Source organism: Mesoplodon densirostris, chromosome 4 (assembly GCF_025265405.1).
Source record: "Mesoplodon densirostris isolate mMesDen1 chromosome 4, mMesDen1 primary haplotype, whole genome shotgun sequence".
Taxonomy (NCBI): domain Eukaryota; kingdom Metazoa; phylum Chordata; class Mammalia; order Artiodactyla; family Ziphiidae; genus Mesoplodon; species Mesoplodon densirostris.
In genome coordinates, this window is record NC_082664.1 from 15,054,113 (window position 1) to 15,068,532 (window position 14,420).

Genomic DNA, 14,420 nt, shown 5'->3' on the forward strand with positions numbered 1-14,420 from the left:
GCCGCAACTAAGAGTCGGCGCAGCCAAATAAATAAATAAATAAATAAATATATAAAACTCAGACAATTCAATAGCAAAAAACCCCCAAACAATCCAATTTAAAAATGGGCAGAGCAATTATACTCCAATAAAGATGTTAAAAAAAAATGGACACAGGATTTTTTTTTTTTGCGGTACATGGGCCTCTCACTGTTGTGGCCTCTCCCGTTGCGGAGCACAGGCTCTGGACGCACAGGCTCAGCGGCCATGGCTCACAGGCCTAGCCTCTCCGCGGCATGTGGGATCTTCCCGGACCTTGCATCGGCAGGCGGACTCCCAACCACTGCGCCACCAGAGAAGCCCCTGGACAGAGGATTTGAATAGACATTTTTCCAAAGCAGAAATACAGTTGCTCAACATCACTAATCATCAAGGAAATGCAAATCAAGACCACAATGAGATATCACCTCACACCTGTTAGAATGGCTGTTATCAAAGAGGTAACAAGTGTTGGTGAGGGTGTGTGGAAAACAGAACTGTTGGGCACTGTTGGTGGGAATGTAAATTGGTACAGCCGCTGTGGAAAACAGTATGAAGTTCCCTCAAAGAATTAAAAATACAACTACCATATGATCCAGCAATTCTACTTCTGTGTATTTATCCAAAGGAAATGAAAACACTAACTTGAAAAGATATCTGCAATCCCATGTTCATTGTAGCATTATTTACAGTAGCCAAGACTTGGAAATAACCTAAGTGTCCATCAACGGATGAATGGATAAAGAAGTCATGGTAGGGACTTCCCTGGTGCCATAGTGGTTAAGAATCCACCTGCCAATGCAGGGGACATGGGTTCGAGCCCTGGTCCAGGAAGATCCCACATGCCATGGGGCAACTGAGCCTGTGCGCCACAACTACTGAGCCTGTGCTCTAGAGCCCGCAAGCCGCAACTACTGAGTCCATATGCCACAACTACTGAAGCCCGCGCACCTAGAGACCGTGCTCCATGACAAGAGAAGCCACCGCAACGAGAAGGCTGCGCACCACAACGAAGAGTAGCCCCCGCTCACCGCAATTAGAGAAAACCTGTGTGCAGCAACGAAGGCCCAATGCAGCCAAAAATAAATAAATAAAAATTTTAAAACTGGGAAATTAAAAAAATTAAGTGGTTTACTTTAAAACTTAAAACTAGAGAGATGATCCAAAAGTCAGCAAGTCTCTGCTAATATAATGCAGGAATTTAATCAAATTTAAGTTTAAAAATAGTTGTTAGCATATAAAGCATAAAGAAGTAAATAAAAGTATTATTAATAAAATTTAAAGTTACACAGTGATGGGGGCTTCCCTGGTGGCGCAGTGGTTGGGAGTCCACCTGCTGATGCAGGGGACACGGGCTTGTGCCCCGGTCCAGGAGGATCCCACATGCCGCGGAGCGGCTGGGCCCGTGAGCCGTGGCCGCTGAGCCTGTGCGTCCGGAGCCTGTGCTCTGCAACGGAAGAGGCCACAGCAGTGAGAGGCCCGGGTACCACAAAAAAAAAAAAAAAAAAAAAAAAAAAAGTTACACAGTGATGAAATCAACAACACTGAATTTATATGTCCCCAAACACACAAATGTTATTTTGTGTGTGTTTACTAGGCTTAGAGTGTGGTTGGGGATTATGTTCCCTCCTGCTCCAAAATTCTGTAAGGTAAGAAAAAAATCCAACTGAAATATATACAGATACCAAGATACACAGAAACACTCAAATGAAAAAGAGAACTCTGGAAAATGCACATTCTCAAACCATTATGTGATAATTTTAGAAATAAATCATATATTATATAATTATATAGCCAGCCATAAAAAAGCATTTATAAAACAGTCTTTTTGAAAAACACTGAGATGAGTTAGAACTAAACAGAGAATGGATAAGAATATTTATCTCAACCACAGAGAGGACCTAAATTTATGAAAAAATATAGAAAAAAATGCCAGTGAAAATGAGTGTATTTGGGTATATAAAAATCTCTTCTGGGCTTCCCTGGTGGCGCAGTGGTTGGGAGTCCGCCTGCCGATGCAGGGGACATGGGTTCGTGCCCCGGTCCAGGAAGATCCCACATGCTGCGGAACGGCTAGGCCCGTGAGCCATGGCTGCTGAGCCTGCGCTCCGCAACGGGAGAGGCCACAACAGTGAGAGGGCTGCGTACCGCAAAAAAAAAAAAAAAAAAAAAAAAAAAGATGCTGCTACTGATGAAGAAAAGTTCAGAGCTTCTTATCCTTCTCCCTCCCAAAGGGAAAGCAGCCTGGAGCTCACAGATGATCAAAGCTTTAACTGAGGGACTCACACTCTGGAGTTGAGCTGTCCTCAGACCTGTCTGGCCAGGACAATGTTGTTTTGCAATTAGCATCTGAATGCCTGTGGTGGGGCTGCTCTTTCCAGGGCACATGCCCCACTGCTCCCTAATGTCCCACACCTCTAAGTCACACTCAGTTGCATTCCTGGTCTGACCCCTGGGCTCACTGACCACAGGATTTCCCTTCCAAGAAGAGGTGATCTATAGCAGAGACGCTGGGGGGTTGATCAGAGAATGGGAACAATAAATCCTGAACATTTCATGACGCTTCTATGATGGCTCTCCGGCCAAAGGAAGGTGCGGTGGGTGTGCTAAAGGTGCAGCCTTTCAGAAAAGTGGTATAATGTCCAGCAATTCAGATAAACTGAAGAGAAGGAGGCAGAAGGCTGGAGGGTGAAGGGAGGGCAGCATGATGATGGAGATGTGTCCTGATGAGGTGTGTTTCCCCACTGTCCTCAGCAGGACCGTGGGTTTCTGGGTCCAAACACGGTAATGTGTTCCTCTACAGGGAGAGTGTCCCCGCCTATAAAGTCACTGATGGGTTGGTGATAGTAATCATCCCCTGTCCTCTCTCCTCCTCAGTGGAAAGAACTGTGGCTTGCTGGGTCAGCTCCTAGGGCTATGCTTTACTATGAAGACTAGGCTGAATGAGGGGAAGCTAAAAGAAGTTGGAGAGGTTAAGTCAGTCATGATAATACAGAGCAGAGAGAGATGGGGGAGAAGAGACAAGGAAGGACAGAAAGACTGAGAGGGCTGCCAGTTGGGGAGGATGTGGGGAGGGGTTTCGGGATAAAAGGCTCCAGAACTCCTTTGAGGAATGAGAGACAGGGAGATGGGGAGAGAGGAAGCTTTCCTTTGTGTTATAAATTGGAGACTAAGATTCTTTATTTTTCCTTTTTTCATTTTTTAATTAGTTTCTGCTTTATAACAAAGTGAATCAGTTATACATATACATCTGTTCCCATATCCCTTCCCTCTTGCGTCTCCCTCCCTCCCACCCTCCCTATCCCACCCCTCCAGGCGGTCACAAAGCACCGAGCTGATCTCCCTATGCTATGCGGCTGCTTCCCACTATGTATCTACCTTACATTTGGTAGTGTATATATGTCCATGCCTCTCTCTCGCTTTGGGAGACTAAGATTCTTTAGAGATACACAAACAAAAATTGAATTTATTTTTGCATTACTTTGGGCTAATGGAACATGCTTTTTTGTATGGAACACCATACCCTAAGAACCCTAAGGAGCCCAAGAATTATGTGGGTTACATTCATACCAAACCCATCTCTCCTTCACAGAGAAAGGTATGAAGGGGAAGAGAGAACAGGAGGGAATTTAGGATAAAAGAAGAGGAAATCGCTGTTTTACAACATAAACGAGAATTTCTAATGAAACAAGCTGAAATGAACATGTATGTGTATGAGAATGCTGGGCAGTGGACAGTAAGAGCTATGGCCTGCAAAGTCTCTAATTTCAAGATAGGTACTGAAGTTTCCTAAGACGGAAACAAATAATTAAACAAATCCAGGGTCCTCATTATGGACAATCTGAGAGCTTCCCCGTGAAAATTTGGTAGTAGATCCCAAGAGAGATGACCCTACCTAGAATGAATGCATGCAAATTCCTACCAGCCACTCTTTCTGCTCCCTCATTCCCCATGACCAGCACTGCTCCTTGGCTACAGTCTTAAAATGTACCCATCATTGTTCACATGAAACAACAGGTTACAGTGTTTTAACAACTATTGCTATGACTAAAAGTGTAGAGCAGTTGAAAAAATACTGAACAAAAACTGGCATCCTGGCTATTATCAAAAAGGCAAGAAATAAAAAGTGTTGGCAAGGATGTGGAGAAAAGAGAACCCTCCTACACTGTTGGTGGGAACGTAAATTGGTGCAGCCACTGTGGAAAAGAGTATGGAGGTTCCTCAAAAAGTTAAGAAGAGAACTACCATATGACCCAGCTATCCCACTTCTGGGTATTTACCCAAAGAATATGAGAACATGAATTTGAAAAGATATATGTACCCCAATGTTCACTGCAGTATTATTTACAATAGTCAAGATATGGAAACACCCTAAGCGCACGTCAACAGATGAATGAAGAAAATGTGATACGCACACACATATATACACGCAATGGAACACTACTCAGCCATAAAAAGATGAAATCTTACCATTTGTGACAACATGGATGGGCCTTGAGGGTATTATGCTAAGTGAGATAAATCAGACTGAGAAAGACAACTACCATATGATTTCATTCATATGTGGAATATAAAAAATAAATGAACAAACTAAATCAAACAAAAACAAACATGTAAATACAGAGAACAGAGTGGTGGTTCTCAGAAGGGAAGAGGCAGGGTGAGGGTAAAATGGGTAAAGGGGATCAACTGTATGGCTACAAATGGAAACTAAATTTCTGGTGGCGAGCACACTGTAGTGTATACAGAAGTAGAAATATGACGCTGTACACATGAAACTTACATAATACTGTAAACCAATGTCACCTCAAGTTTAAAAAACCCAATAAGCATTCTTACAAATGGGAAAAGATTTTCTAAGCACAAAAGCAATGGAAGAAATCAGAAGGAAAAACTAAAATATGAAATGACACACAAATTAAAAATGTTTCTATATCTAAATAAACATTAAACAGGAATCGACAACGGATGCAAAGTAAGATACAAACATGGCAAATGGCTAAAATCCTCAAAATATAAAGCACAACCATATAATAATTAACACAAAATCTCTTGCTCCCAAAAGAAAAATGGGGGATTAGCTAGTTGATTCAGAGATAAACTGTATTTTTAATAAATATTTAAAATTAATCAACTTTAATATAAATCAAAGAAATTCTAACTATAATGAGATTCATTTTTACCTAATTACATCAGTTGTTATATGCTCATTTTATACAACAGTTGTTATATGCTCATGTTATAATGGTTATATGGAAAACAGATACAAAATATATTTCAGTGATTTTAAGTTATTTTTCTGAATGTTTTAATATCTCAGAAATCAGGATAATTTCACAATTGCTAGCAAGTCAAGATTTAATTGGCAGCATTATTTGCTTTCTCAATGGTACATAAAATAATGAGGCATATTAGATTCAGTAAAATCTTTAGTTCTTTAGGTCCAATATAATATGATATACCACAATATTAACGGTGGTTCTTGTTGGATGGTAGAATTATGGGTGATTTTTAGTTTCTTTTTTATACTTTCCCATATATGTCCAGTCTTCTAAAATGAATATGTATTTCTTTTATCAACAGACAATAAACGAAATGAAATCCGGTTCTAATCTTGACTTTGCTGCTTTATAGCCGCGTGGTCATAAAATATTTATGCTATCTGTACCTCAGTTTCCTTATCTGCAAGACGGAATTGATAGTAACTTCTCTGCCCATCTCCTAAGATTTGTGTGCAAATGCTTTGTAAAATGTGAAGTGCCAATTCAATGTGTCAGTTAAATCTTGACACACGTATGACATCTGCTAACATGTGACATTTATTAATGTATTCATGGGATGCTTTTACTCTTTCACAATGCCTGTTCATCATCTTTGATGTTTGGTTATAGCTTTAGACTATAAGATGGTGATTCCCAGTATTTTATTTTTTGGATCTAATATAATTTGATTCAAAAGCTCTTTCCATGTAGAAAAAAAAAAAACGATTCTGAAAACAACATCCAGTTCAGCACCCCATAGGTGTGCACACTGGCCAGGCCAAATCACATACCTGTCTGCCCAGCTCCTGAACCCCACGAGAGCCTTGTAGAATACCACTGCACAGGTGCTAATCATGAACCACACCCAGGTCCAAAAAGGGGCGCCACTATGATCATCTCTGTTTAGTTAAAATAAATAAAACTGTGTTGAAGATCTGGTCATCTACTTCGAGTGGTCCACCACTGAGGTGGGGCTGGGCATCTCTGAGTCTGAGCTTCCCAGACCCATACAAGCCAGAGTCACTTTCTCAGCTCAGACGCAGCACATCCCTGCATCTGATAGTGTTGTTCTAGACTTTTTTTTCAAGAGTTTTTCCTTACCTCATTTGTTTTCATTTGCACCTTTTTTTCCCTTTTTTTTTTTTATTTTTTATTTGGCCTCAACACGCAGCATGTGGGATCTTAGTTCCCTGACCAGGGATCAAACCTGTGGCCCCCTGCAGTGGCAACGTGGAATCCTAACCACTGGACCGCCAGGGAAGTCCCAGTGTTGTTCTAAATTAACGTTCCCCTTGCCTCCTTAAACCACCAGCAGGTGAGGAGGTCCACCAAGGCAAAAGACAAGCACATCTCACCCCTATCCATTCTAGCCCTGCCACCGGCTTGCCTAAGTTTCAAAGCTCAGGGAGGGGCCTTCCCTAGTCAGCAACATCACAAGACAACAGCCTTCTAGACTCCAGAGTTCTCAAACTTTAACGTGGCTATAATTCACCAGGTGGTTTGTTGAAGAGCAGCTTCTAATTCAGGTAGTCTGGGGCTAGCCTGAGACTCTGCATTTCTAACAAGGTCCAAGGTGATGCTGATCCTGCTGATTCACGGACCCCTGTTTGAGTAGCGAGAATCCTTGGGGGTGGCCTCAATTTTCAACCTTAGGCCAACTCCTATCCTCCAGTGTGCCCCCTGTTCTGCCTCTATCAGAGCCATCTGGGGAAGTTTCTTAAAATGCATCAGGAGCTCTGAAAGGGGGATCCAAACAGCTGCATTTTAACAAGCACCACACTCCCCTCAGGTGAGTTCTTGTGGACAGTGAACCTTGGGAACCGCCAGTAGAGAATTCTAAACATTCTTACTGGACCATACAGTTGGAAGCTGGACACCACCCTGCATGACCTTGGACTTAGGCAGAGGGGCTTTTACGGAACTGCACCTTGTACTGAGGGACGCTATGCTGTGCAGGAGCACGGGGTTCTCTTTCACAGCTGAGAGGCAGTGGAGAAGACTACTCATCACATTATCTTGTCCCCTTCATGACAATCTATAGGAGAAATTTTTATTCACATCTAAAAAAGCTGGGTGTCTTCCAAGCAGCCAGCCTGGATTAAAGGAACCATTTAATGGCTGCCCTTGCCTCTTTCTTTCAACAACTGGAAAACTCACAGCCAAATCTGGCAATTATGTGGGCCCTTTTGACATATATCTCTGTGTATTAACAATTTGTGGCTTAACTGTCCTATCCCACTCATGTTTTCTCATCTCCCCAACGTCTTAAATCCATTAGTATCCATTTCTAGTGCACTGTGCATATATGTGCGGTAGGCATCCGTGCTGTTCACCAAGATCAAGGCTTATCTACTTCTGGACTTACAGGAGGAGTGCGGTTCTTTACATCCTTGAAGTTGGGTGTAGCCATGGGACTTGATTTGGCCAATGAAACGCGTGTGGAGGTGATTTCTTGTCACCTCCAGGTGGTGGCCGTTTAATTGCAGGTGCTCCACTCTTCAACCCTTTCTGTCCCCTCCTGGGCAGTACTGGAGGCGTGAGCTGACAAAGAGCAGCCCCAAGATAAAAGAATCCTGGAACACTGGGCCAACCCAGGAGACAACTGTCCTGGTAAAGCACCTCACCCGCAATGGGCTTTGGGTGAGTAAGAAGTAAACGCTTGTGTTAAGCTACTGAGATGACGGGGTAGCCCAAGGCTTAAGGTTACCCTGACCATATCAATATGCAAATGATCTCATATCCTTTGTGGACGGAAGCTGAGTTATATATACACAGGCAAACACAAAAACAAATGCCTAACAAATGCCTATTTGAGAGAAAAAGATATTTACAAAAGATCACTTACAGAGTCTAACGTCAATCTACTTCTCTGAGTACTTCAAATTCATTCTTGTTTCAAGCTTGATCACCAGCCTCTTTCAGAATCAACTCCCTGAGTTGTGTTTTAATATTCTGCTCTTTCTATGCTGTGGTAAAATATACATAATAGGGCTTCCCTGGTGGCGCAGTGGTTGAGAATCTGCCTGCCAATGCAGGGGACACGGGTTCGAGCCCTGGTCTGGGAGGATCCCACGTGCCGTGGAGCGACTAGGCCCGTGAGCCACAACTATTGAGTCTGCGCGTCTGGAGCTTGTGCTCCGCAACAAGAGAGACCGCGATAGTGAGAGGCCCGCGCACCGCGATGAAGAGTGGCCCCCGCTTGCCACAACTAGAGAAAGTCCTCACACAGAAACGAAGACCCAACATAGCCAAAATAAATTAATTAAAAAAAAACAAAAGTACCAATGCCACCGTGGATGTGAGGATTAAATTAGTCAAAATAATATATATATATACATAATATTTGTCATTTTAACCATTCATAAGTGTACTATTCAATGCATTAAATACATTCACATTGTTGTATAACCATTGCCACTATCTATATCCAAAACTCTGTTATCATCCCCAACAAAAATGCCATTAAATAAGCCTTCCCTTCTTCCCTCAGTCCCTGGTACCCTCTATTCTACTTTCCATCCCTATGAAATCTGCCTATCCTAAATACCTCATCTAAGTTGAATTGTATTTGTCCTTCTGTGTCTGGCTTATTTCACTAAGTATCATATTTTCAGGGTCCATCTGCGTTGTCTGTACATTCCATTGTATGTACGCACATTTTGTTTATCCATTCATCTGCTGATAGACACTTGGGTTGTTTCCACCTTTTGGCTCCTGTGAATAATGCTGCAATGAACACTGGTGTACAAATACAGGCATACCTCTTTTTATGGTGCTTTGCTTTACTGTGCTTCACGGCTATTGTGTTTTTTACAAACTGAAGGTTTGTGGCAACCCTGTGACGAGGAAGTCTATTGATGCCATTTTTCCAACAGCATTTGCTCACTTCGTGTCTCTGTGTTACATTTTGGTAAGTCTTGCAATATTTCAAACTTTTTCATTACTGTTATATTTGCTGTGGTGGGCTGTGATCAGTGATCTTTGATGTTACTGTTGTAAAAAGACTATGACTCACTGAAGGCTCAGATGGTGGTTAGCATTTTTTAGCAATAAAGTATTTTTAAATTAAGGTATATACATTTTTTAGACATAATGCTATTGCACACTTAACGGACTACAGTACAGTGAAAACATAATTTTCATATGCACTGGGAAACCAAAAGAAATTCATGTGACTTGCTTTATTGTGATATTCGCTTTATTGCAGTGGTCTGGAACCGGATTCGCAGCATCTCTGAGGTGTTCCTGTATCTGTTTGAGTCTCTGCTTTCAATTCTTTTGGTTATATATTCCCTAGGAGTGGAATTTCTGGGTCACATGTAGTTCTATGTTTAAACTTCTGAGAAACTGGCCACAATGTTTTTTACTCTGCTCTGACTTTTAAATTAAACAACAGTTGCATGAAATCCTCAGCTGCATTTTCCAGGAAACTGTTGTTTGTGAGCATCACCCACTGTCCTATGCAATGTTTCCCATATAAAATCCCAAGAGGGAAATATTTTTGAGGATTGCATATTGGGAAAAGGTGTATGCTTCCTTTTGTCTACTAAGAATTCCAGTGTGGGGACGTCCCTGGTGGTGCAGTGGTTAAGAATCAGCCTGCCAATGCAGGGGACATGGGTTCAATCCCTGGTCCGGGAAGATCCCACATGCCACGGAGCAACTAAGCCCATGTGCCACAACTACTGAGGCCCGCACATCACAGCAACTGAAGCCCGTGCTCTAGGGTCCGTGTGCCACAACTACTGAGCCCATGTGCTGCAACTACTGAAGCCCGCATGCCTAGAGCCCGTGCTCCACCACAAGAGAAGCCACAGTAATGAGAAGCCTGTGCACCACAACGAAGGGTAGCCCCCGCTCGTCGCAACTAGAGAAAGTCCACGTGCAGCAACGAAGACCCAACACAGCCAAAAAAAAAGAATTCCAGTGTGGGTCAGGACTCCGCCATGGACCCTGCAGCCAAATCTGAAGCTTGAATAGTCACTGGTGATACTCAGTCCTCACCCCCTGGGATCTCCTTTACCATTTCTGGACACACTGGCCTGATTTCAAATGGCCAGTGCCTATATCTTATCAGAAGGCTACTCTTGGGCCGTCCATGAAAAATCAGGACAGAAGTACCTGGAAATTATATTTTTGTGCTTCCCCCACCCTCCAAGCGGCTTTTAACCAATTTCTGACTAGTGTGGGTGTATAAATACCCCAGCTCCCTTGCCTGGGGTAAGTCTGGTTCATGAGCTTTGCACTGTTCTCAAGCTTCCACTTGAGATTAAGGATCAGTTGCCCACTATGCTTTCTGCCTAATACCATACCCTATACTGACTGACTTCCCTTTCTTGTATCACTTCCTCCTTCACCTCCCTGTATCCCTTGAATCTGCCAATAAACTGCTTGCACTCAAATTCTTGGCTCAGAAGCTACTTCTGAGGGAACTTCAGCTAAGACAAAGCTCCTCTCTACCAATTTCCTAGATTCAATTGCTTTCCATATTTCTGTTCTTTTTTTTCCTAGTTCTGAGGTTTTATTTACATTTTATGATTATTCTACTGTATGCTTTCTTGTTATCTGTTACCTCAACATCTTTGCAGAATAAAGCAAAGAGGAACTAATATTTAGAAGAAAAAACCATCATGTAATACTACGATTAAAATACAAGATGTAAAGGGTTTATAGAATATGATCCAAATTTAGAAAAATACATATGTACATATGTGTGTCCATAGGGAAAAAGAATAGAAAGAAATGCACCACCCAACAAGGACCTATTGTATAACACAGGGAACTATACTCAATATTTTGTAATAACTATAAGGGAGAAGAATCTGAAAAAAATTGATATATATGTATGTATAACTGAATCACTTTGCTGTACACCTGAAACTAACACAACATTGTAAATCAACTAACCTTCAATTTAAAAAAATGACCAAACTGTCAACCATGGTCAACTTTAGGTGATGTCATTACAGATTTTTTTTTTCTTCTTTATTTTACAAAGAACATGAAGCTTCAGTTTCCTCATCTATAAAACAGGGATAATCACACTTCACACATATGAATCACATATCACATATATGAATTGTGTTGATTGAAATTGTGGTTAATCTATGCAATTAGCTGCATCACATATTCACATAATAATCACAGTATGTGCCTAATTACGTACCCCAATAAAGGGTTGCAAGTGCTGTTATTACATCAGCGATTAACGAAACAATTTAAGGACATGTGAGAAATGGGAAAGTAAAAATAAGCCCATACTTACATAGTGCTTTGTTCTTTTTAAAGAACATTCACTTATATGAACTCATTATCCCTAGCAAAAACCCTGCGAGAGGGGCAGGCTTAGGGGCAGGGTGGGGGAAGGAGACGGGACTAATATTTACTCAACAGCTACAATGTGCCAGATACCAAGGTGGGCACTTGTAGGTATCTCAGAAGAGAAGGATGGGGCTCAGAATGTTAAGGAACCGGCCCAACGTACAGGCAGGGTCAGTAGCTCCAACTCCAGACTCTCGGTCCAGGTTTCCTTCTATTCCATCAGGCTTCATGATTCTATTTGTGCCCCCGGATGACTGTGTGCTTACACGCCCACCCATCCACGACATCCGCGGTTCCTCTGGCATTGGTGTTCACCAGTCTTTACACACACTCTGCTCCTTCCTACGTCCATGGCCATGGGAAGTACAAACTGGGGGGCCTGTGGAGGGGGTGGGGAGGACTTAGCTCCCCAGTCTCCCCCCAAAACCACCCCCAAATGAATAATCTAAATCAAAACCCTGTACCAGCTACACAGACATAGCAGATTCAAGGAAAGTTCCACAGCAACCCTTCCCAATCAGTTTGCTCACCCCAAGTCCTCCCTACATAGAAATTCTGGAACTGTCTTTTGAGAAATGGGAGGACTTAGGCAATTCTGCTAAGAGAGTCCAGTGGAGAACTGGGCTGGGGGAGAGAACTGTGGAGGGTATTACTCTGCCCCCATCCCCGTCAGGACCCATGTTCTGGTCACCGTGGAGAATGCTATAAAAGTCTTTCTTACCAGATACCCAGTTACCGTGGTGTCATAATGGCCCACGGGTGGGCAGGGCCGCCTGAAATGAGAGAGGGTTGCGGCGGCGAGCTGGGCAGTTCAGCCCAAAGCACTTCAGACGCAGCCCGTGTATCCGGAATCACGCCAGTCCTCTCCACCTTGCCTCCTACTCACCAGCTGGAGCCCTGGGCTCCTAGACTAACCCTGGGAAGTCTTTCTTGACCAATCAGGTCTGAGGCTGATCCCTGTTGTACCTTGTGCTCCTTCTCCTGGTAGAACGTCTACCAAAGGCAACCTTGCGTGGGAGCTTCAAAGAAGTCCGCCTTGTCACCGCCTCACGGACGAGCTCTCCTGGCAGCACAGGGGCTACAGCAGCCGAGCACCTGCGCGGCCCCCTGCCGGCCCTGCTGCGGCTCCGGTGCTCCGGCCGCCAGCCGGGAGCCGCTCCCTTTCTGCACAGCCTTTCAAAGCCCCCTCCTCCGCTCCAGCTCTCTGCTTTCTTCAGAATTTCTACAGCATCTTTCCCAACCCCCTTATCACTCAAGGATGCTTTAAGCGTGAACAGTCCTTCGGAGTGTGGTGCAAAGACTCCCAATCTTTTTCCTTCTGCTGGTAATAAAGGCATAACTGACGGTAGCAATGAGACCCTCTTGCTCAAAAACTCTCAATAGCTTCCAATTGCCTCTAGATAAGCTCTAGCTCCTGAGTCTGTCCGTGAAGTTCCCCCCTCCATCCCATTAGCCAGGAGACTCCCCTAGCTTTCCTTCCACTACTCCCTACAGATCAGGGAGCTCACTGGACCCTGAACGCAATTCTCTCCTCCTCCGGAGTGTAAAGCACTTTTAGTTTCCAGAGCCCAATCAGGCCAACACTTAGCGGTTCAGCCCATAGGTCCCTTCTCCCCACCCCCACCTGCTTCCTCATGGCAGAAAACAGTTTCCATCCTGATTAGCACTTTTGCCTCCTTACTTCCAATCTCGTTTTCGATCTATTTTTTCTCTCTGTTAAGTTTTAAGTCACGGACAGTCTCTTTAAAATTTGTTTCTCCCCCTCAGACCAGCGCCTCCTGCATGGTACTAGCTCAATTAATGTTTATAGGTTCCCGTCCCGATCTGTAAGCTTTCTCCCGAATGTTCCATGAATTCAAGCTCAGTCTCCTTAACTAGGAACACTCCCAGAGCAGAACGTCTCCAATTTAAGGATCACTCAAATTCCCTGGAGATTTTAACACGCAGATCCTGACTCAAGTGGTCTGGGGAGGGGCTGAGACTGCATTGATAACAAGCTCCCAAGTGATGCTGACGCAGCTGGTCCGTGGACCTCACTTAAAGAAGCAGGGAGGCAATACCACCTTTGGATCAGGCAACAGCTCACATCGGTGCCACCTGGCCGAGCGCGGAGGTGGATGAATGCAGGGCTGGGAAGCGCGGTCCCGCCCTTCGAAGCGCCGGGCCAGAAAAACGCCTGCGAGGCTGGCCGCCCCTCCGCCCTCCCGCAGGGCCCACTTACCTATGGTGGACACGACGGTGCCCACGAAGTAGAAGGCGCCGGTGAAGTCCCAGCGCTGGCGAACATTGTCCACGCGGATGCCGGCCTCGGTGGCCTCCTCGTAGTGCCGAAGGAAGCCGCGCAGCTCGTCGCGGCTCACGTTGTGGCGGCGGCTGAAGTTGGCCAGGCGCTCCTCCCAGCGCTGCTTGGCCTGGCGTTCGTGCGCCAGCTCCAGCGCCGAGAAGACGGCGGCGCCGCCCAGCAGGTAGAGCACGATGAGCGCGGCGAGCAGCAGGAAGCGCGCGTTGTCCTCGTTCAGGTGGGCCGGGCCGCAGCTGCAGCCGCAACCCCGGCCGGCCATGGCCGGACCCCCGGGTGCAGCCCCAAGCCGGGCGGCCGTAGCCGCCGGCTGACTGTCGCCCGGGCGCCCCGGGAGGTGGGGTCTCGGCCCGGCGTTCAGTCCGCCCCTGGCCGCACGACAGCCAGCTCGCCCATGACCGCCGGACGCTCCTCCAGGCCACGCGGCTCCCGGGGCCGCCGCGTCGACCGCTCCTGCAGCGCCAGCCCCCCACGTCCGCCTCGACTCCCGGTTTCAAATCCGCATTTTCGCCGCCGTCCCC

The 14,420-nt window shown here is 45.0% G+C and overlaps 1 protein-coding gene across 1 annotated transcript in view; it reads right to left on the reverse strand.

The window, feature by feature from the left end:
• KCNK13 (potassium two pore domain channel subfamily K member 13) overlaps positions 1–14,161 on the reverse strand; it is a 116,178-nt gene extending 102,017 nt beyond the window's left edge. Inside the window, exon 1 of the mRNA XM_060097941.1 lies at positions 13,822–14,161. Within this exon, the coding sequence (XP_059953924.1) occupies positions 13,822–14,161 (340 nt within the window). The remainder of the gene's footprint in view (positions 1–13,821) is intronic.
• Between the last annotated feature and the right edge of the window lie 259 nt (positions 14,162–14,420).